The sequence below is a fragment of the Lacerta agilis genome, chromosome 2 (genome assembly GCF_009819535.1).
Source record: "Lacerta agilis isolate rLacAgi1 chromosome 2, rLacAgi1.pri, whole genome shotgun sequence".
In the NCBI taxonomy this organism is placed as follows: domain Eukaryota; kingdom Metazoa; phylum Chordata; class Lepidosauria; order Squamata; family Lacertidae; genus Lacerta; species Lacerta agilis.
In genome coordinates, this window is record NC_046313.1 from 79,742,453 (window position 1) to 79,763,137 (window position 20,685).

Below are 20,685 nucleotides of genomic sequence, written 5' to 3' on the forward strand. Positions count from 1 at the left end.
AGCGCGGTCCTCGCTCGCAGCAGCCACCTGCAGAGTCACGGAGGGAGCTGCCACCGGCCTTCGTCAGGCAGGCGCCACCTTCGCTTTCTGCAGCCTTTGCTCCGGGAGCCACCACCCTCCGCCAGTCCCGCCGGGCAGCATCCCGCCAACCCCGGGCTCCCTCCGCCGACGACGAGGCATCTGCATTGAGACCGTCGTCGGGGCGATCGCGGCACTTCTGGCTTCCGTCAGGCGTCCCCAACCTGCTGTCAGTTTATCACCCCCCCCCCCATTCCCTCGAGAAGACCGCCTCGTGCAATGGCTGGCATGCATCTCCAGGTGTACTAAGCCCCGTATAGCTCCGTGGGGAAATAATAAAACTGCCACTTCCTGAATGATCAGATCGGTTGGCTCAGTTGGCTCCCTGAAAGAAAGAAAAATTCTAGTCTGGGCCTGTGCAGTCTTGGAGAGGGGGGCGGGAGAGAGCCTACTCATTACTTGGGCATCCTCCCACATTGCCAACTGTGAGTTGATGTGTGAAGAAGATGAACCGCAGATTTACTCCTGGATCAGCTGAACTGCCTTTGTTGCAAAGTCTTCCTGGTGGCTCTCCAGTTTTTGCTCCAGTCTTGTAAACCTCTAGTCTTCTGTTTCCCACTCTCTGAATCTTCCATTGTTTCTCTCTATTGAGGAAAATCTTGGGCAGTGTTTACGGAAGAGAGCAGAGCCAATTGCATCCCGAACAAGTATTTTGTGTATGAGTCATCCACTTGGATCTATAGCCATCCCCACCTTAATTTAACAAGTTCTGTTTCATTTCTGAGTCTTCAGATGCTTGTTCATATTCTTGAGAGAGATGGATTGAAGCGGAACATCTTAGATTTACAACCGGCCTTACTAAAAGAAACAATGGGGCTTTTTTACTGGATTATTGCCAGCATTAGTTCACACACTGAAGGTATGAGTTGTTAGATCTCACTTGCAGGTAATGTTTGCCCTGCTTTAATGTAAAGTGCTGTGGAAATTTTGCTTATCAACTGTGGAGGGTGGCTTGGATCAAGAAGAGTTCCTCTTCTGCCCTGGTTGGTGTGGCACCACATATCTATCCTCAATGCCTTCAGCCTTGGCTATCTTCACTTGCCGCCCAAACTCTCACCCATTTCAAGAACGTCATGTCTACCTGGATGAACCTGTCAAAATTGGCCGCTCAGTGGCTCGATGTCGACCAGCTCAGAATAACGCTACCTTTGACTGTAAGGTTTTGTCTAGGAACCATGCGCTTGTCTGGTTTGACCACAAGACAGGAAAGGTAAGGCAATCTATATTTTTCAGGAGAAGCATAATGAGCTTGATGTTTATTATTTTTATCAATGGTTGTTTGTTTGACTTTAGGACGTCTTTGTAATTGACCTGAAATTGTACAGCAAAATGATGATTCCAACTGAGGCAAATTACTTTCTTCTTTGCTAATGGAATATTGCTTAAGAGGATAGATTTTTGGCTACTATTTATATTTGTAACACTCGTGCTCAAAGTGTTTTAAAATAGTTATTACACTTGTTCATCCAACATTCTTGAGAGATGTCATTGTACTGACATACTGTATAGTCAAAGTTGGGAAGTGGCTTCAGGATTGTTAATGTTAACCTTTGACCCTCAACACTGCTATAATGTCATATTTTGTGTTGTGCCAACAGCATATTCAGTACGTAGTTCATTTTCCTACTCCTAAGTATTTATTTCCTTATTCAGTATGTCTTTTGACTGTAGAACTATGGTGGAAATTGATTTCTGCCTCCAAATACCAAAACTCTTGTTGGTCCACTGGATGACAATGGTTTGAAATTCTGTGGTATTCTAGTTTGATAAGATCAAGTGGTACAGCTAATGTTGCAACTAGTTCTTGCTTGCCATGCCAGGGAGTGCAGTGCTTAAGTAAAATAGTTGCTTTGTTTTTTAGTGAAATAATTGTAGCTTTTAGTATTCTTGAATTGTAATTCAAACCTCAAACATTTTATGGGAACCAAAGGAGCATTAGAAAGTTGTTGTATATAGCAATATCCCACCTCCGAAGTAGAATCATAGAGTTGGAAGAGACCACAAGGGCCATCCAGTCCAACCCCCTGCCAAGCAGGAAACACCATCAAAGCAATGGTTATCTAAAGCAATGTGGCTGTATTTGCTTTCTGTGGTTTATTTGGTTTTTGTATATTCTGGCAAGAATATTTCAGCTTTGGTGATAGATAATTTGATTTTAAGCAGCTGATGCATAAATATGGGTAGAGCTTTCTTAGCTGTTGTGGTTTACCTTGGTACAGTATTGAGCTGTACAATATTTCCTGAATGTGTATATGGATATATCAAGAGGATTTGGGGAATTGAGTTTTTTATGCACTCAGGTATTTTTTTCTTTTTTGCAAGTAGGATGAAGTTGGTACATATACACTACATGTCATCTTATCGTCTACTAGGTATTTCCAATGAGGACACCTGCTGCTTAAATGTTTAGAGGCTTTTTAGTGCCTGATTTTGTCCAGCAGGGACTGAACTGGAAACTCAAATCAGTGTTTTATGCTAAGAAAGGAATTTAAAGTTGGGATAGCTTACATGACATTGGTTTAACTAGTGCTTTCAGTAACTATCAAAAAACAAAATGTTTTGCTATGTTCTCATGTGTCTACTCTTTGTAAGTCTTTATCACCTGCTGTTTATTTTATCTATGTTTTCCTGAAGACTACTCTACTAATTAATATATTAGCAAAATTACCAGCTGGCTGCTTAATTTGGCACAGCATGGGTGCATTAAGAATGTTTGTTCAAAGTCTTACTATATTTTGCGCAGTAGTGAAACACGATGGGACAAGCCAAAAGGTGAGTTTCATAAGTTGGAACATGAATTAAAGAACATTAACGTAGTGTAGCACTTTTATGTGGAAAGGAAAATAAACCATTTCAAAATGCATTGTCTGGCATTCATTCTCATAATAGTGTAACAGCCTGGTTTACTTCTTTGCAGAAGTCTTCAACCTTGAATGACAGTTTTCCTTGCTTGAGGGAATAGACTGAAATAGTCTAAAGTATTTTGTCAGTCTTCTGACTGGTATATTCCATACTATTATTTTCAGAATATTTCCATGCCCTTTTAAGAATACTTATTGTTAACTATTACTGTTTTATAAGTTATCTGCCAAGACATATCAATGACAGGCCAGCTGTAACAAAATTAGAAAATTGAGCCAAAGATTTCATTCTTTAATTGCTAATTTTTAGCTTATGGCAATTTGTGGCAACACATTTTTTAAAAGGGTTTTAACTGGGTATGTATGATTGCACATAGCTATGCCTTTGAATGTTGGCATTATTGGTGAGATTTATTATTGCTTAATACGGATACAGGGTTAAGGTGGTTACTACAATCTTTCAACTTAATATTCTGGAGTTATCACTTACCCTCTACTTTACTTGTCTGAGCAGCTGCTTCTCATCTGATAAATAGAGATGGGATAGAGCATGGGTAGGCAAACTAAGGCCCGAGGGCCAGATCCGGCCCAATTGCCTTCTAAATCCGGCCTGCGGACAGTGCGGGAATCAGCGTCTTTTTGTGTCCTTTTATTTAAAATGCATCTCTGGGTTATTTGTGGGGCCTGCCTGGTGTTTTTACATGAGTAGAATGTGTCCTTTTATTTAAAATGTGTCTCTGGGTTATTTGTGGGATAAGGAATTTGTCTCCCCCCCCCCAATATAGTCTGCCCCCCCACAAGGTCTGAGGGACAGTGGGCTACCCCCTGCAGAAAAACTTTGCTGACCCCTGGGATAGAGCTATACATGCAGTCTTCATGGCACTGCTGCATTTAACATACTGCAGCAATATGCCCACATGGTTCTCCTTCATCCTTTCAGTCTAAGAGCTAGTAGCAGATGGTAGGTGGTGGTGGTGGTGATTTTATATACTGCCCTTCATCACAAGATCTCAGGGTGGTTCACAGGATAAAATTACAAGGAGAAAGCACAAACAAATAGTTAAAACAAAAACAACAAAATAATAACTTTTAGAATACATTTAAAAGGCTATAGAATATTAATCAACCAAAGGTCTGGTTGAAGAGGAACATTTTTGTCCGGTGCCTAAATATAAATAGGGAAGATGTCAGACAAACCTTCCTGCACAAATGGAGGGCCACTGCAGAAAAGGCCTGCGCTCATGCACTGGTGGAGGAAGAGGAGTGCGGGGGGAGTGCACCACCCCCAGCAGTGCGATCCTGGTGGGATGCCATCACAGCTGCTCCCCCACCCGCGCTGGGTGCCACACACCCCAGGACACGCACCAGCCACGCCCCCGCCTGCTCTCCGCCCCCTGGTGCCGGAGCACAAAGCTCCGCTACTGCTCTCATGTTGCCACCCTCCGGACCTCATGAGAAGGAGGCACACGGAGAAGGGCCTCAGATGATGAACACAGATGTTCAGATTGGTTTATATAGGGAGAGGCAGTCTTTGATTAGATAAGGTTAGATAAGGGAGAACAACAGAGCAACATGTAGAGTTACTGGAACATTGACCTATCTTTAAACAGAGCTGCTGGGCTAAACTATTAGTTGAGCCTGCAGGTAAGAGGGAATTCAGAGCTGCTCAATTGGAGCCTGAAGAGCTGCTCAGTTGTAGGAGCCAGACCCGTGTCAGCAGTATCACAGGGCCACATCAAACCCTATGGGTCCTGTTCCATCATGCCTTTGGAGTTGATACCAACAGTTCTGAAACTGAAAGATAGCAGAGGCTAGGCTATTATTCCCTTCCTCAAACACAGTGGTTTAAAGCATAAGGTGCCTGGGTTCCATTGCCAGACCCCTCCATGCAAGACCCCTAATTCCTCACATGGGTAGTGGATTTGTCTTTGTTGCTTCCATGGCAATTACTACATTGTCTTGTGTTTATTAGAAGCTGCTTGCTTAGAGGCAATTGGGAACTTACCCTTGCTTGGTAGGTCTGCCATGAGGAATCTGGTCTTGGCTAAGTTGTTCAGAAAAGTTGTATGCGTTTATAAAACCTATGCATGCAGCTTGACAGCTTGACTGTCTTAGTTGGAATAAACACATAGGGACAAACTTGCTGTGGGGAAACAGGCAACTTTTGATTCTCAGATGTTTGACTTTCAGAAAAAAAAAACTTGCCCAGCTAGATTTCATTTGTGGTTGGGAGTCTGTGAGATGCTTTGGCTCCTGCTGGCCTTTGTGGTTGATGAGACTATGATAGGTTATACAATGTGTATGCTTTGTTGTGGACTAGGGCTGTAAGGGGGAGGGTGATTCTTATACCTGTCTCTCAGTTACTCTTGCTGAACTTCTGTTTATGTGCTGCAGTGTCCATCATAGAATGAAGAAAGAATAAAGGGCATATGGAAAAGTCTAATACAGATTGCATACCTGTAGCAGGTGATCTTCAGTCAGCTGCTCATTACCATGATTGTGGTGATCCTGAAATGTCACTTGTGATGTAATGTCACTTGTTGTGTTTCCCAGTTTACTAAGCATAGTAAACTAACACTGGGCATTGCTCAGTTCTGTGTCAGCCGATGAAGGGCAAACCCACGTATAGTAAAAGATCATGTTGAAAAGTTGAAGTTGTCTGTATTAAAGGAAACAACTAGCGTGAAACATAATAAAGTCATAAATATCAAAGAGAACTTTATAACTAGTTCTTTAAAACAACAGACTAATATCCTCCAGTGCAAAAAGTTAGTAAAATAATTCATGTTTCTGTTCTAGTCAGCATTTGTCTATCAGAAGCAGGGAAGGAACAGTGAAATATAGAATCTGAAGTTGATACAATTCCTTGGGTTAATGAAGTTAAGAGTTTTGATAATATGAAGTATTCTTCTTGTGTGTTTAGGCATTTCCCCCTCCAGACATTGAACCTGTTCAGTTTGAAGACACCAAACAAGACACTGGTTTATAATTTACTAAGAGAACACCCAGTTGGAATGAAACTGATACTTTTTGTTTGTGTGGTTTATGCTATGAAGAGGGAATTGTGCCTGTAACCTTAAACTAAAATAAACTTCACTGTTAAAATACTTTATTTAATAAACTGGAAGAGAGCGGATGCCAGCAGTTAATAGCTGAGGGATGTTACTGCCTACTGATCAGGATTTTCCTGCAGTGATACCAAATGTAGCCACTACTGCAGAGCTAATACTTTAATTGTTGGAACTGATCCAGTGCAGTCTCATAGCCTTGGTTCTGAACTCGAACCACTTCAGTACTTAAAATTAAATTTAACCGAACCTCAAAATGTTACCTTATGGCTTTTGACTTTGGCTTCAAATGGGCAATTTCCCCCCTATTAACTTCAGTTTGAAGGCCATCATTTGCTTGCATTCAAGTGAAGTGTAAGTTAGGAAAGACAAATGGAACCAGCAGCAAAATGTTTCAGCAGAGTCCTGTGTTCAGGGTTCAGAGCTAGTCATGGCCACTTCCTGTGTATTCCATTCCATTCCCATTTCTGAATATTTCTTTCAACAGTTACTTACTATTTTTTGTGGCTACTGAACATGCTCCATCCTTGATCATTTTGGGTTTGTTTGTTTGTTTGTTTGTTTGTTTAGTTTTGTTCCTATTAAGGTTTTTCCTATAGGTTTCTACCTCAGGGTTCTCCTAAGCATTCTGATACTTCTCTCATGTTTCTTAGCAGCCTGTTTCAATTACATAGTTGTTGGCACTCAGCATCTGAGTTTGCTGTTGGAGGGACTGAGGACATTGTTTTCAGTCAATCAAAGTCAGACAGATTCTAGAGCTCCAATGAGCAAAGATATTGGCAAAGAAAATATATCAGCAACTGATAGTTATGCTGCATAACAAAGTATAGCAATTTAATTCCATATATATGCTTAACTGTAGCACAACTAGTAGATTGATATACACAGACGTTCTTTCACCTGAAATACAGCTTGCGCATTGCTTCCTTTAACTCTCACATACTTGCAGATTGGCAATCTGGCATTTCTGGGACTTTTGGTACTTCTTGTTTTAACATGACTCTAAAGGCTAAACCCCTCTGCTACTGGTGTATAATAAGTATGGTGTAAAATTGCAGATTCATCATAAATTAACCTGATAACAGGTTTCAAAACTCTTAAATTGTTACTGGCCCTCTCTCAAATGGTTGATCAACTAAGGTTGCTTGGGGTGAAGGCTCACAAAGCATTTTATCCCTCTGTCCATGGATTGATGCACTGTTTTCTTCCTTAATATAAGCAGCTGTTTTTAGCACTTAATCTTCTTCTTTCAGGTCAGGAACCTCGGGCACCAATTCCTCTTGGGTCATCAAATGACAGGAAGGTAGATGTGTAGAATTGAAAGGGTTCTGCTTCAGGATTTAAACTCAGGCTTAATTTCCAAGTAGTAATGGTGGTAAACTATCAGTTAATTCAGTTCATCTTAATCAGAAACAGTTTTTTCTTAGTGGAGTAGCTATGGAGTTCCTGGAGAGTCTACAGGTAAGTTGCTTGACATGAGGTTGGAAGATATTTGTCATTGTGTCTGCCTTGCATCTTTGCACAATTATGGTTGTCCTGGGTGGTTTAAAGAGGTTGGCCAATAAGTTGTTTTTGGGGTAGTAAATTATTCCTATGCAAGATTTTCACAGAACCATACCTACCTTTAGGTACCACCTTGTATATCAGTCGTTCAATAACTTTCTCTGAATCAGATATGGCTCAGATTTCAATTGGACAACTATTTTTGTACTTTTTCAGGCATTTATAAATTATGGAGGACAATCTGGTTTCCTGTCTGTCCCAGTGTTGAACCTGCTGATCATATCCAAGTTTGTTGTGGATGCTAAATTGACTTGCTGTTTTAGAGGCTAACTGATAGGCCTCTTTCAGTGTTCTTTCTTCAGTGTAGAATATTTAAAATCTGCAGACTCCATAGGGCAGCAGGCATCTTTTCCAAACACAAAGGTAGCCCAGATATAGTAAGGGGAAAGTCCTGTGACATAATTTCTTGTACAATCGAATGCATGTATAAGGTGTTGACTCCATTTTCCCTTTCTTGTGGATTCTAATAAACCAAGCATATCAAGTAAAATTTTATTGAACCTTTTAGGTTGATGGGCCTTTTGCACATGCTAAGGAGTGTTGTGTGACTTCTTAATACCTGCAAGGCTTGCAGGAATTTGGAAGTCACACGACACCCCTTACCATGTGCAAAAGGACCCTTAACCTGATCTGATTGAATATATTTTGAGCAATCCATAATAAGCCAAGACACTCTCTCATAGCATCTCTGCTGCAAGGCTGCCATGTTGGTCCTTGGCTAGACCAGAGTCCCTGGCTGGCCATAGTGAGAAAAGAGATATTTCATTGCAAGGATATTGCTAACATTTTGCTGTCATTCTCAAGTCCATACAGGCTTCACTCCAAGAGTGCTTCTGTAGTTATATAAGGAAGGGTAGCTGCTCGGTGAGGGAAGTTCTTTTCTGGATGCATCTAGCACAGTTCTTGCAGTACTGTTCTATGTCTTTGGCCATCCTAGGACCATAGTGAAGGAAATTACTTGTTCTTTGTGATTAGCCAGGCCCCATGGCAGCCAATTTGTGGTAGCTCCCATAGCAATTTCTCAGATTTTCAAATGTGCCCATGGGTTCAAGTGGTTAGTTTTATAGCACAGGTAGTTTAGATCTGTGAAGATCTAGTTATTCCCTCTAGAAGGGGATGACACTGTTAGGTGTTCAGGGATGATTGGAGTTGGAGAGCAGCAACATGTGGAGTGCCAAAGATTCTGCAGCCCTTATCTAACATAAAGGGAAAGGGACCCCTGACCATTAGGTCCAGTCGTGGATGACTCTGGGGTTGCGGCACTCATCTTGCTTTATTGGCTGAGGGAGCCGGCATACAGCTTCTGGGTCATGTGGCCAGCATGACTAAGCCGCTTCTTTTTTTTTTTTTTTTTTTTTTTTTTTTAAATAAAAATGCTTTATTTTAATGTTTCAAATTATAATACATACACATATTTCCGACAAAACATACACAACCTACATACATTTTTCAACATCTTAAAAACCAAACACTCCATCATACTTTCCTTATCTTCATCACACTCTACCCACCACCTTCCAACACCCCACACCCCACCCTGTGCATGACTTCCAGTCAACTCAGCTATAATTTCTTTCTGTTTCTCCTCTTTCTTTCTTCTAACACACTATTATTCCAATTTCTCGTTTATTTACAGTTCCCCTTTGTTGTCTAACTTATTTAATATCCAATAGTTGTAACGGAACTTGTTCATTATAATAGGAGATTTGACTTTTCAACATAATTTTTCAAGTATCCTCTGAACGCTTTCCAATCTTTGTCTGCCCTTTCTTTTGTGGTCCTTCCAATTTCTTCCATTATTTTAGACATATTGTGATATTCTAGAAGTTTGGCGAGCCATTCTGTTTTTGTTGGGATTGCTCCACTTTTCCAATTTTTTGCTATCAGTAACCTTGCGGCTACTGTTGCATATAAGTATAATGTTTTATCTTCCTTCTTTAAACTGTCTGGTACTATTCCCAGTAGGAAACCTTCTGGTGTTTTTTTAAAAGAGTATTTAAACATTCTTTTCATCTCGTTATATACAGTTTCCCAAAATCGGACTATGTTGGGGCAATTCCACCATATGTGTATCATGGTGCCTTTTCCTGCATTGCACCGCCAGCAGACATCTCCGCAGTTTTTATTTATTTTGGCTATTTTTTCTGGTGTTAAGTACCACCTGTGTTGTATTTTCAAATAATTTTCTTTCAATATATTACATCTAGTAAAATTCATATCTTCTTTCCATAATTTTTCCCATTGCTCTAACATAATATTCTTTCCAATATCTATTGCCCATTTAATCATTGATTCTTTAACTAATTCATCCTTTGTCTCCCATTCTAACAACAAATTATATAATTTGGATATATTTTTTGAAGTTTCTTGTAATAAATATTTGCTAAATTTAGAAGTTCCTTTTTCAAATCCTATTTTTTTATCTTTTTGTAATCTGTATTTAATTTGGGTGTACTGAAACCAGTCTGTAATATATGCCTTTATTTCTTCATAATCTTTTAACTTTAATACAGCATTTTCTTCTTCTAATACATCTTTATAAGTGACCCAATTTTCTTTCATGTTCCATTTTTTAACTGCGACTATCTCTGCCGGCGATGCCCACCATGGTATTTTGGGCTCTAGGATTCTTTTGTGTTTTTCCCAAATTTTGTAAATAGATTTCCTAATTATATGCCCCAAAAAACCTTTATGCACTTTTGCTTTTTCGTCCACTAGATAGGCATGCCATCCAAATCTCGTTTCCACTCCTTCTAGGTCCAATACGTCTGAATCGTCTAGTTTAATCCATTCTTTCAGCCAGGTCAGGCCCACCGCATCGTGATATAATTCTAAATCGGGGAGGCTAAGAGCAGCGCATGGAAACGCCGTTTACCTTCCCGCCGGAGTGGTACCTATTTATCTACTTGCACTTTGATGTGCTTTCGAACTGCTAGGTTCAGGGATGATTGGAGTTAGAGAGCAGCAATATGTGGAGTGCCAAAGATTCTGCAGCCCTGATCTAACATAATGGCTACATTTTAGACATCATGATAAACCTTGATTTATTGTGGTGCAAAGGAGCAGAAGAGGATTGTGAAACTGACTTGTTTCAACAAAAAGTGGTTAAGATTAACTACATTAAGGGGTTGAACATAACACTAAAGTGCAGTTAATAAAAATGGAAGTGAACACTTCCAATCTCTGACTGAGCCAGAGGAAAGCGGGTGACAGTAGCCTGAGGTTCACTGCAGCTCATTCTCATAGCAATGAAACAGTTTTTATTTCCCTCATTCTTGTTAGTATAAGAAAAATGAAATAGGCCAACTGTTGTGGGTTGACAGTTCTCTGGCTGATAGCTAGTTTTTCTGGTTTATCTTCAGATCGTATAAATATTTCACCTTTTACAGAAGGTTGTATTTGATAGCTAGTTTCTTCCACAACAAAATTACTGATTGACAGTGTGTATTCAAAGTTCATATCCGATTAGAAGAATTAGGCAAAAACATTGCTTCTCCGAGGCACCCACATTGGGACTACTGAATTCAATGTCACCATCTCCATACTTTTGACACAATAGATTAGGAAGGTGTCCTTTCACTTTAGCCTTGCTCAGACAATGGATTAATGTTAAATGAATAAGCCTCAGACGTTAGGGCAGGAGTAGCCCACATAGTGCCCTACAGATGTTGTTGGATTCCAACTCCCACCAGTCCCATCCAGCATGGCAAGTGGTCAAGAATGATGGAAGTTAGAATCCCAACAATTGGAAGGCCCCATGTTGGCTATCCTGGCTTAAGGGAACAAACCAGCTTCAAATGATTGTTTAGAACGGGGGTCAGCAAACTTTCAGCAGGGGGCCGGTCCACTGTCCCTCAGACCTTGTGGGGGGCTGGACTATATTTTGAAAAAAAATATGAACAAATTCCTATGCCGCACAAATAACCCAGAGATGCATTTTAAATAAAAGCACACATTCTACTCATGTAAAAACACGCTGATTCCCGGACCATTCGCGGGCCGGATTTAGAAGGTGATTGGGCCGCATCCGGCCCCCAAGCCTTAGTTTGGGGACCCCTGGTTTAGAAGGTTGGCTTGTTTCACAAAGCTTTAGTTTTAAGATTAAGTGCAGCTTACGATTTATATGAACTAATTAATTGTGGTTAATTAAAAATGAAAATGGATGTTTCTGATCTCAGAGCCTGAGGATCATGCACACAATGCTAAGGCAGTCAATTGTATACTTCTGTTTTTTAAATATCCCGCCTAACTTCACTTAGGGTATCATATTGAAGCTGATATTGTATACATGTTTATGATTTTCTTTAGTACTGTTTATTAGACACAAGTGAGTTACTGTCTTCCTTAATCTGAACATGTGATTGTACTAGAGAAACTGGTTTAGAAATCCAGGTGTTAAAAGAAATAAAAAGCCATTAATTATCTCACAAATTAAATGTTGATTATGTTTGAAGTGAATAATTTATTGACATAAATATTTGGTAGAGAAAAGTGAGCAGCAGACTACACACAGATATTTAGATATTCTCAGTGTATCCTTGAGTCTCTTAAGGCCTGGTTCAGCCACATGAAGGTTTGTGTAGCTTTGCTGTCTAATTGCAGGGTGGCAAATTTGTCCCATTGCCCCACCATTTTACCAGATATTGGAAGTGGTTCTTTGTTAATTACTATGACTCATTTGGGATGAACACAGAATGTAAAAGAGGTATAATTTTAATTAGTTATTAAGCTAATCATAATATATGTGGGGGTGGCATTTTGGGAAGGACAGCTATAAACTGGGTCAGATTCAGCACCAAGGAAAGAATATATAGAAAACATTGATATACCCAGTTTGTAAGTGACTTTTGAAACTGCAACCATAGAGCAGAAGGGAAATCTCCATTTCTTTGACTGTTGGGAGTGCTAAAACACTATATTTTCAACACAGTGGAAAACAGCAGTGAAGAATTAGCTCAGTCTGTCTCCTGCTGTTACCATTTCAGAATGTACCTATTTGATGTTGTTAAACATCCATAGGATTGTAGAGATGTAAGTACAGGGGAATTCTCACTAAATAGCAATGATCTATCCAGGTTGTATCCAATGAATGAGCTACAGGCCTGATTTTTCAACTAAACATTTTTAAAGCTTTTTGTCACCCAGTAAAAGAACATGCTAATTTTATTATTTGTTTTGTTGTCGGCTTCTTTGGAGCCATTTAACTGAAGGATTGTATGCAAATGTACAAACAGGCAGTGGCAAGCTGGGCAGTGAGCAAAGCTGCCTTGGAGACAGGAAGGGGTCCCTAGTCCGTCGCTGGGCCTGCTCCGTCGCTGGGCCTGCTGGCACCATTGCTTTCTGCAGGGCTTTCCCCCTTGGTGAAGCCCACCCAAAGTGTTCCATGGCTGGTGGGCAGGAAAACAAGCATACACTACTAGAACAAGAAATACTCAGTGCCTGGTTTGTGGCTGTGGGTCAAGTTTTTTAAATCTCCATGCTTATCCCAGGACAAAGTAGATTTCCTTTGCGGTGATGAATGCATTGTCTGAAGTTCTTCATTCAGTCTTTATTCATCCGATGCCACTGAATATATTTTTACACATACTTAGATTATTTTTGATATCCACAGTGGTTTTATTGTTAAGTTGAGATTGGCAAAGAAACAACCAAACAAGGTTGGTTTTTTGTGGTAGAAGGTATTTCCCCCCCTTTGTGATCCCTTCTGGGGTGGGGAGCAGAAAGCAAAAGACTGAGAGAAATGAGATGATGGTAGAAAGGGATCACAAAGGGGTGGCCCTGTCAATGTTTAATTGCCCCCTGGCCACTGCTTGTGGTTCACCCTATATAGAAAAAGGGTTCCACACTTCTCTTTCAATGTAAAAACTTTTATCAGTATCGGTATAAAAATATTCATGCCATAGTGTTTGTGATTGCTGTAAAAAAAAATGCTAAACACACAATAGGGTTGTTATGCGAAGATTAAAGTTCACCAATTTGGTGTATTTCAGTTGTTTCAGTGGTACCTCGACTTATGAGCGACTTGACTTCTGACGTTTTCGACTTCCGAATCAGTTCCGGAAGCGAAAAAATGGCTGCCGCTTCCGAAATTTTCGAGTTACGAAGGGAAAGCGGCGGCACGATACCTCAATTTACGAGGTTTTCAATGTGGTTTTTTCGACTTGCGAAGTTTTTTTTCTGTTCCGAGATGGCGCCTTCGGCTTACGAAGATTTCGACTTAAGGGGGCGCCTTCGGAACGGATTATCTTCGTAAATCGAGGTACCACTGTACTTTTTTTATTTAATTACATAATCCTGAAGCCATGAGATTAAAAGAAGATGCATTCCTGGCTCCAATCTTGACAGTACAAACTGATAAACGTATGTAGTTACCGTATATACCCGAGTATAAGTCGACCCAAATATAAGCCGAGGCACCTAATTTCCCTACAAAAACCTGGGAAAGCTTATTGACTCAAGTATAAGCCGGTTCACCTTTGCCGCTGTGGTAGAGGAGGAGGAACGAGCAGCCCGAAAGCAGCCCTTTAGGCTGCTCCTTCCTCTTCCTCCTTTGCTGCTGTGGAGCTCACCCCGTCGCAGGGTTTCGAACCGCCATTCTTCTGATCAGCAAGCCCTAGGACTCTGTGGTTTAACCCACAGCGCAATGTTCCCTTGTGTTATACAGAGAAGGCTGGGACCGCCTGCCTCACTTGAGTATAAGCCGAGGGCAGCATTTTCAGCACAAAAAATGTGCTGAAAAACTAGGCTTATACTCAAGTATATATGGTAATCATATAGAGTGGGATCCAGGGTAATCGTTCAGGGAATGCAATTCCTTTGTTTCCTTCTATAAACAGAAGATGGAGCGACTGTTGGATCACACTCATTTATCTTGACTACTACCGGTATGAATACCTAGGGAATGATCAGGTATAGTTCCAAGTTGATAAAACACTTAGGAAGCAGCTGAGCTCCAGTTCCCCTTTCTGATTCATGGATAAGGCTATGTTTAATGTCTTAGTCAAAAATGCTCTTTGTAGAAAAGCAGCTAATAGGTGTTGGTCCAGTTGTATTTATGAGACATCGCAATTTCCTCTAAAATTAAAGAAGCAACTTTGTATATGCAGTGGAATCAAAATGTGTCCACCTAGTGGTAATGTTACAATATACAAGGCTAATTCTATTATATGATAAACCCCTGGGGTTACAGTATATCCAGATTTTGAGCACAGAGCGGCCAAACAATTAACAAAATAGCTTTATAATTATTAATCCTATGTTGGTGTCTTTACTATGCTTTTTCCTTAAGAGTTGAAAAGGTTATTGCACAAAAGAGACAACACCACTCATAACTACTGGAAATTGCCAGTGGAAAGCTTCTGACCTATTTGCTTAAATTCTTGGTGCCAACATATTTGGGAACCTGCTTTCATGGAAAAGTTAACACACCAGATAAGATTGTCGAAAGGCTTGTCTGAGCATGATACTTTCCAAATAAAATATTTATTTGTTTTTGTAAATGGAAAGCCCATAGCAGTGTAAATCTTGGGGACTGACCTGATTACTATAGATCATGATTTGACCTAAGACTGTCATTGTTTAGAAGAGGGGTGGCTAAGCTGTGGCTCTCCAGATGTTGCTGAAATACAGGTCTCCTCAATCCCAGCTAGCATGGGGCAATGATCAGGGAAGGTGGGTGTTGCAGTTGCTGATTGATCACATTTAATAATGACTTCTGTAAAAGTAAAGTTCTACTGCACTATGAACTCTTATTCTAGATTGTGGCAATTTTTAATTCTGCTTGCTTTTACGCCTTGAATCAATGCATTTTGAGTCACAGAGATCTGTTTCTTCCTTTTCACTTGTACATAGTGAGTCTTCACAAGGGGCAATGGTTTTGTTGAATGACTTCCGCTGGTGTTTCATTGACAACTTGGATTTTGCCCTTTAAAATATTTGAAGCTATATTGACATTTGTAAGTTTACGTCCATAGATTCTACCTTATTTTTCACCACTTGATTTGTAAATCAATTATTTTATTGAAATTGTTGACAGTGGGAAGCCTTTTGCCTTGTTTGGAAACTTGGCAACTGTAGCAGTGAATGGCATCTTACTGTTGACCAGTTAATTAAAAATCTTTCATTATAAAATGCAGAAATCTAAACATTTGAATAAGTGTGATTTTAGAGGATAAAATCAGTTGGATGGAGGGGTCACAGTGAAGGTGTTTATGTCAAGCATCAGTTGAGAGAGAGCTTTAATGTTAAGGTAATAGGTAGCTTTTAAATACAGCAGAGTGGCTGTAGTTGTAATCTGAAGACTGTGCATGGTGATTGGCACATGCATAGGGAATTTTCAGTTCTATCTTCAAAATGCTCCTGAGACTCCTTGAAGGCTTCTCCAAAGCAGCACCCAATCATAGAATAATAGAACTTCCACCAGGAAGAAAACCCAGGCAGCATTTTGTAAACACAACAAATCTCCATTCTGTGTGTGGCATGTTGAATGCAGACTTTTGGCTCACCCATGTTATATGGCATATAATATGCTATATACTGTGTACAGTGGACCCTCCGGATACGAATTAAATTTGTTCTGTGGGTCCATACTTAACCTGAAAAGTTCGTAACTGGAGGTGCTGCTTCTGTGCACACGCACGGCGCAATAGAGTGCTTCTGGGCACACACACACAGTGCGCAGAGCGCTTCTGTGCATGCATGCGGCGCACATCAAAACCCAAAAGTATACACTTCTGGGTTTGCCGCGTTCGCAACCTGAAAGTTGCGTATCCAGAGCGGTACGTAACTCGAGGGTCCACTGTACATTGCAGTGAATATATTATAATGCCTGCAACTTCAACTTCTGCACACATCTCTTCTACAATAGTACACTGGAAAAGAACAAAAGTTTTTCTCTTGATCTTGCTTAATATTTTGTTGTTTGTTCCATTTCTCATCCAACAAGCTGCATGATGTATTTTCCCAGCAGCGATTCTGTTGGTGGTCCTAGGTGATGCATTTTTTTTCATGGAAAAGGCATCTCAGTTCCTTTGCCAGAAATTACACATACTGAACACCATCTTGCAGTCTGAAATGAACTCTCTCTCTCTCTCTCTCTCTCTCTCTCTCTCTCTCTCTCTGCACCTGCAGTTTTCCTTCCTTGTTTTAGTGGATCAATTTTCCCTATGTGTAGGATATTGCCTTGGGGCTCCTTAACTTTTCTAACATGATAAAGATTCATAGTTCTGTTTCTGTTGAGGATGGAAATGTATTGATCATTGTAACAGGTATTCTTGGAATTATAATGGGACCTTGAGGTCTAACTGAAAATACTGTATTTACTCAAGTCTAATGTGCCATCAAATCTAGGGCGCACTTCAGTTTTCAGAACCTTGAAACATTGAAACATGCTGGTGAATGTAAATGTGCCTTCAAATCTAATGTGCACCTTAATTTTTACAACATAATTTGGCCAAAAAAGGTGAGCATTAGAATCGAGTAAATACAATATTAATTTATACCCCTTTGTGTCCTGCTTTTCCTTGAAGGAGTTGAGGGCAGCATATATGGAATTACATATTATTTTTAAAACAACTATGTAGGATTGGGTAGGTTTCAGGCCATGAATGATTTGCCCAAGGCTGCACAGCAGACTTTGTGGCCGATCAGATATTGATTCTCCCATGATAAATTGGTACATCTCATCTCATTGTTTGGCTGGTATCCTCTCAGCTTTTTTAGAGGTCTTAATTCCTCTTTATTATCTCATGATGTAGCATAGTTTTAAAGCCATAGTTGTCAAACAGTTTTGCTTTCCAATCCCATCCAATTCAATCCATTGCCCTCTCCCATCCTAGATGGATGATTTAACAGGGTACCATACAGAGACAGACTCTGTATATGTGGGCAAGCACAGGTGGAAGACATACTGCACTATTTACTATATTGCCCACTATACATGGGACCCAGGAGGCAATTTCTCACCACCCGTACAGTGGTAGCTCGGGTTACAGATGCCTCAGGTTACAGACGCTTCAGGTTACAGACTCCGCTAACCCAGAAATAGTACCTTGGGTTAAGAACTTTGCTTCAGGATAAGAACAGAAATCATGCGGCGGCAGTGGGAGGGCCCATTAGCTAAAGTGGTACCTCAGGTTAAGAACAGTTTCAGGTTAAGAACGGATCTCTGGAATGAATTAAGTTCTTAACCCGAGGTACCACTGTACATGAAAGATGTCTCACCCGACAGAGAAGGTCCTATGGCTTCTTAGCGATGTAAACACTTCAGTGACACATAAAGTTGCCCTTTTTGGTTTGGCGGCCAAAAAGATAAGAAAAAAGACCCAGTGAACTGTAAGGGAGCCGCAAATATCTAAACAGAGACCATTATTTGTGGCGCGACACCACTGTTGCTTGTATTTATTTTTGATTCAGATTTGTCATGACCAATGGCTAGTACAATATTGGGAGCTTCCCAGAGTGGCTGGGGAAACTCAGCCAGATGGGCGGGAAATAAGCAACAACAACAACAACAACAGGTGGGTAACCGTGTTGGTCTGCCATAGTCAAAACAAAATAAAATTTTTTTTCCAGTAGCACCTTAGAGACAAACTAAGTTTGTTCTTGGTATGAGCTTTTGGTATCTGAAGAAGTGTGCATGCACACGAAAGCTCATACCAAGAACAAACTTAGTTGGTCTCTAAGGTGCTACTGGAAAGAAATTTTTATTTTGTTTTAACAACAACAACGTTATTTGTTTTGGACTGCATTTCTTGAATTTAAATGCCAATTTTTCCAATCTTCTGTCTCAGCTCAGCTTAGCTTTTCCAAGACAATTTTGACACTGCATATTGTCAGTTTGTTGCCTGTGTTACTTTTGTGGTGTCTTTGCTTCTACAATGGTACCCCGGGTTACAAACACTTCAGGTTACAGACTCCACTAACTCGGAAGTAATACCTTGGATTAAGAACTTTACCTCAGGATGAGAACGGAAATCACGCAGCAGCGGCAGCGGCGGGAGGCCCCATTAGCTAAAGTGGTACCTCAGGTTAAGAATGGACCTCCGGAACGAATTAAATTCGTAACCAGAGGTACCACTGTATAGAAATGCTTCCTGGTAGTCAGCTTCCTGTATCTCAATTACAGTGTTTGAAAGCGTCAATCACACTGTCATCTGGATTTATGGTGGATACTTCTCTCACCTATGTAAATAGCTTTGATGGAAGTCATACAAGAAATCCATGTGATGTAAACTTTCACATATTACCAGTGGCTAGTTTTAGATCTAACACTAAGACATGGTTTATTTAGCTTGCTCTGTCTGGCGAGTTTGTATGTCTGAATGTTCCCCAGCTAGCTAGCTAGCTATGGGTTTCAGTCTTACAAGTAAGCCTGCAAAGCTTTTTACTAGCCATGCTGGTTGCAGAAAAATGGAAGGCCAGGTAAACGTCAGGATATGTTGCACCTTCAGGAGACTTCACTTGGATCTTTATTTGCAAAGGCTCACTTCTACAAAGTCTGAGAATCTCTTGCTTACACAATTGTAATTGAAGGAGTTGTTGCACATACTTGGTTGCACAGCATTTAAAAAAAAAAATGCACCATCACTTCCTCATTTTAACTCAACGCTTGCTAAACACCTAACAAGTTTAGGTGCATAAGTAGCAGAGTTCCACCTTCATATGGAAATTTTTGAGAGTTCAGACTTCATTGTTCAGGTAAAGTCTCTTTTTGAAAAGCATTTAAGAACATTTGTCTGCAAAAAATTAAGTAGGAAATGTGTGTGTTTGTGTGTGTGTGTGTGGTGCAATTTGTTTTTTGGGGGTGCTATCTCAAGCTGTAGAAAATTTTTATTTCTTAATTTAATGAGAAATGTGGTTGACAGCAAAATTGTATGCATGTTCTGTTTTCTCAGCAGTAAGTCCCACATCCCACTGTGTGTGTCTAGCTGCTTATTATTATTATTAAATTTGATTGATCACCTTCTAAACCACCATTTCAAGGCGATTTACTTATTATTATTATTATTATTATTATTATTATTATTATTATTAATTTATCCCTGATGGGACTCAATTAAAATAGTTAAAAATGTAAAAAACAACCAGGTAAATGTGCATAGAACTGCATCCTAAGTGACACTGCTGACAAAAGACTGTCTCTCTATACAGAAAGCAGCCTAGCTGATCTCTAAAAGTGCATTCTTATACTATTGTTATGATACTTAAGACAATTTTGAAGTGTGTGTGTGTTTAATTAATTAAGATATATAAACAGACATTTACAAATATACATTCATACAAGAAATGTGTGTGTGTGTGTGTGTGTATATATATATATATAATATTTAACCAAGCTTCAAACCTTGTTCAGCAGTGATATAACTGTTCAACAGTAAATACACATGTCTTTTCTAATTATCTATATATATTAAAATGTTCCCATTGCGTGCGGGGGTGTTACCAACTTGCTCCGTAACCACTGGACCAAACAGCATCAAATTAGGACACAGCATTCCATGACCATCAGGGAATAACATAGGATAATTAAATTTCAAAAAAACCACAACTGACATACCTAAAATAAAGAATAAACGCAAAAAAATGGCGCGCTTATTAGATGTCACCAGCAACAGCACTGACATCACAACCAGCAAGTAATAGAAAGGTGCCACCCAACTCCCGAGGCGACAACTTACAGCCGCCGCCTCAAATGGCTGTCCGCCATTTGCGGCCTAACTTTCAGCCGCTGCCTCAAGGGGCCCGACAACGCATAACAAGCAGGCAGCTGTTCGCAGAGAGGCAGGGTGAGGGTGGGGGGCGGATAGAGCTGCTACTACACGACCAAACCTCAAGAGACAGGAGAGAAGCCGGGCTTTGAGGCCAGGCGGCGTTGCGAGGGCCAGGTTGCTATGGTAATGGGGGGCAAAATGGAGGCCACCAACCCCCGAAGAAGCCGTGTGCGTGCGCGCCTTCCCAGGCCACAGCAATCGACAGCCGCTTTCCAGAACGCGAGCTCCATTTGCAATTATACAGCAGTAAGCAACAGAGTTTCGGGGTGACCAGGGAAAGTGCGGGGAGGGGAAGGTAGCAGGCAGAAATGGGGGGGAAAGACGGAGAGGAGGCAGGCGGAAATC

General features: G+C 40.5%; 1 protein-coding gene across 19 annotated transcripts in view; it reads left to right on the forward strand.

Moving 5' to 3' along the window:
* The first annotated feature begins 242 nt into the window (after positions 1–242).
* SLMAP (sarcolemma associated protein) overlaps positions 243–20,685 on the forward strand; it is a 91,593-nt gene continuing 71,150 nt past the window's right edge. For 6 of the 19 annotated variants that reach the window (XM_033140974.1, XM_033140983.1, XM_033140981.1 and 3 more), the window contains exon 1: positions 245–1,288. In XM_033140974.1, coding sequence (XP_032996865.1) covers positions 1,091–1,288 — 198 coding nt within the window. In that variant the 5' untranslated portion in view covers positions 245–1,090. Of the gene's footprint in view, positions 1,289–20,685 lie in introns of all 19 variants that reach the window. The other 13 variants (XM_033140976.1, XM_033140980.1, XM_033140991.1 and 10 more) reach the window with 4 other exon arrangements.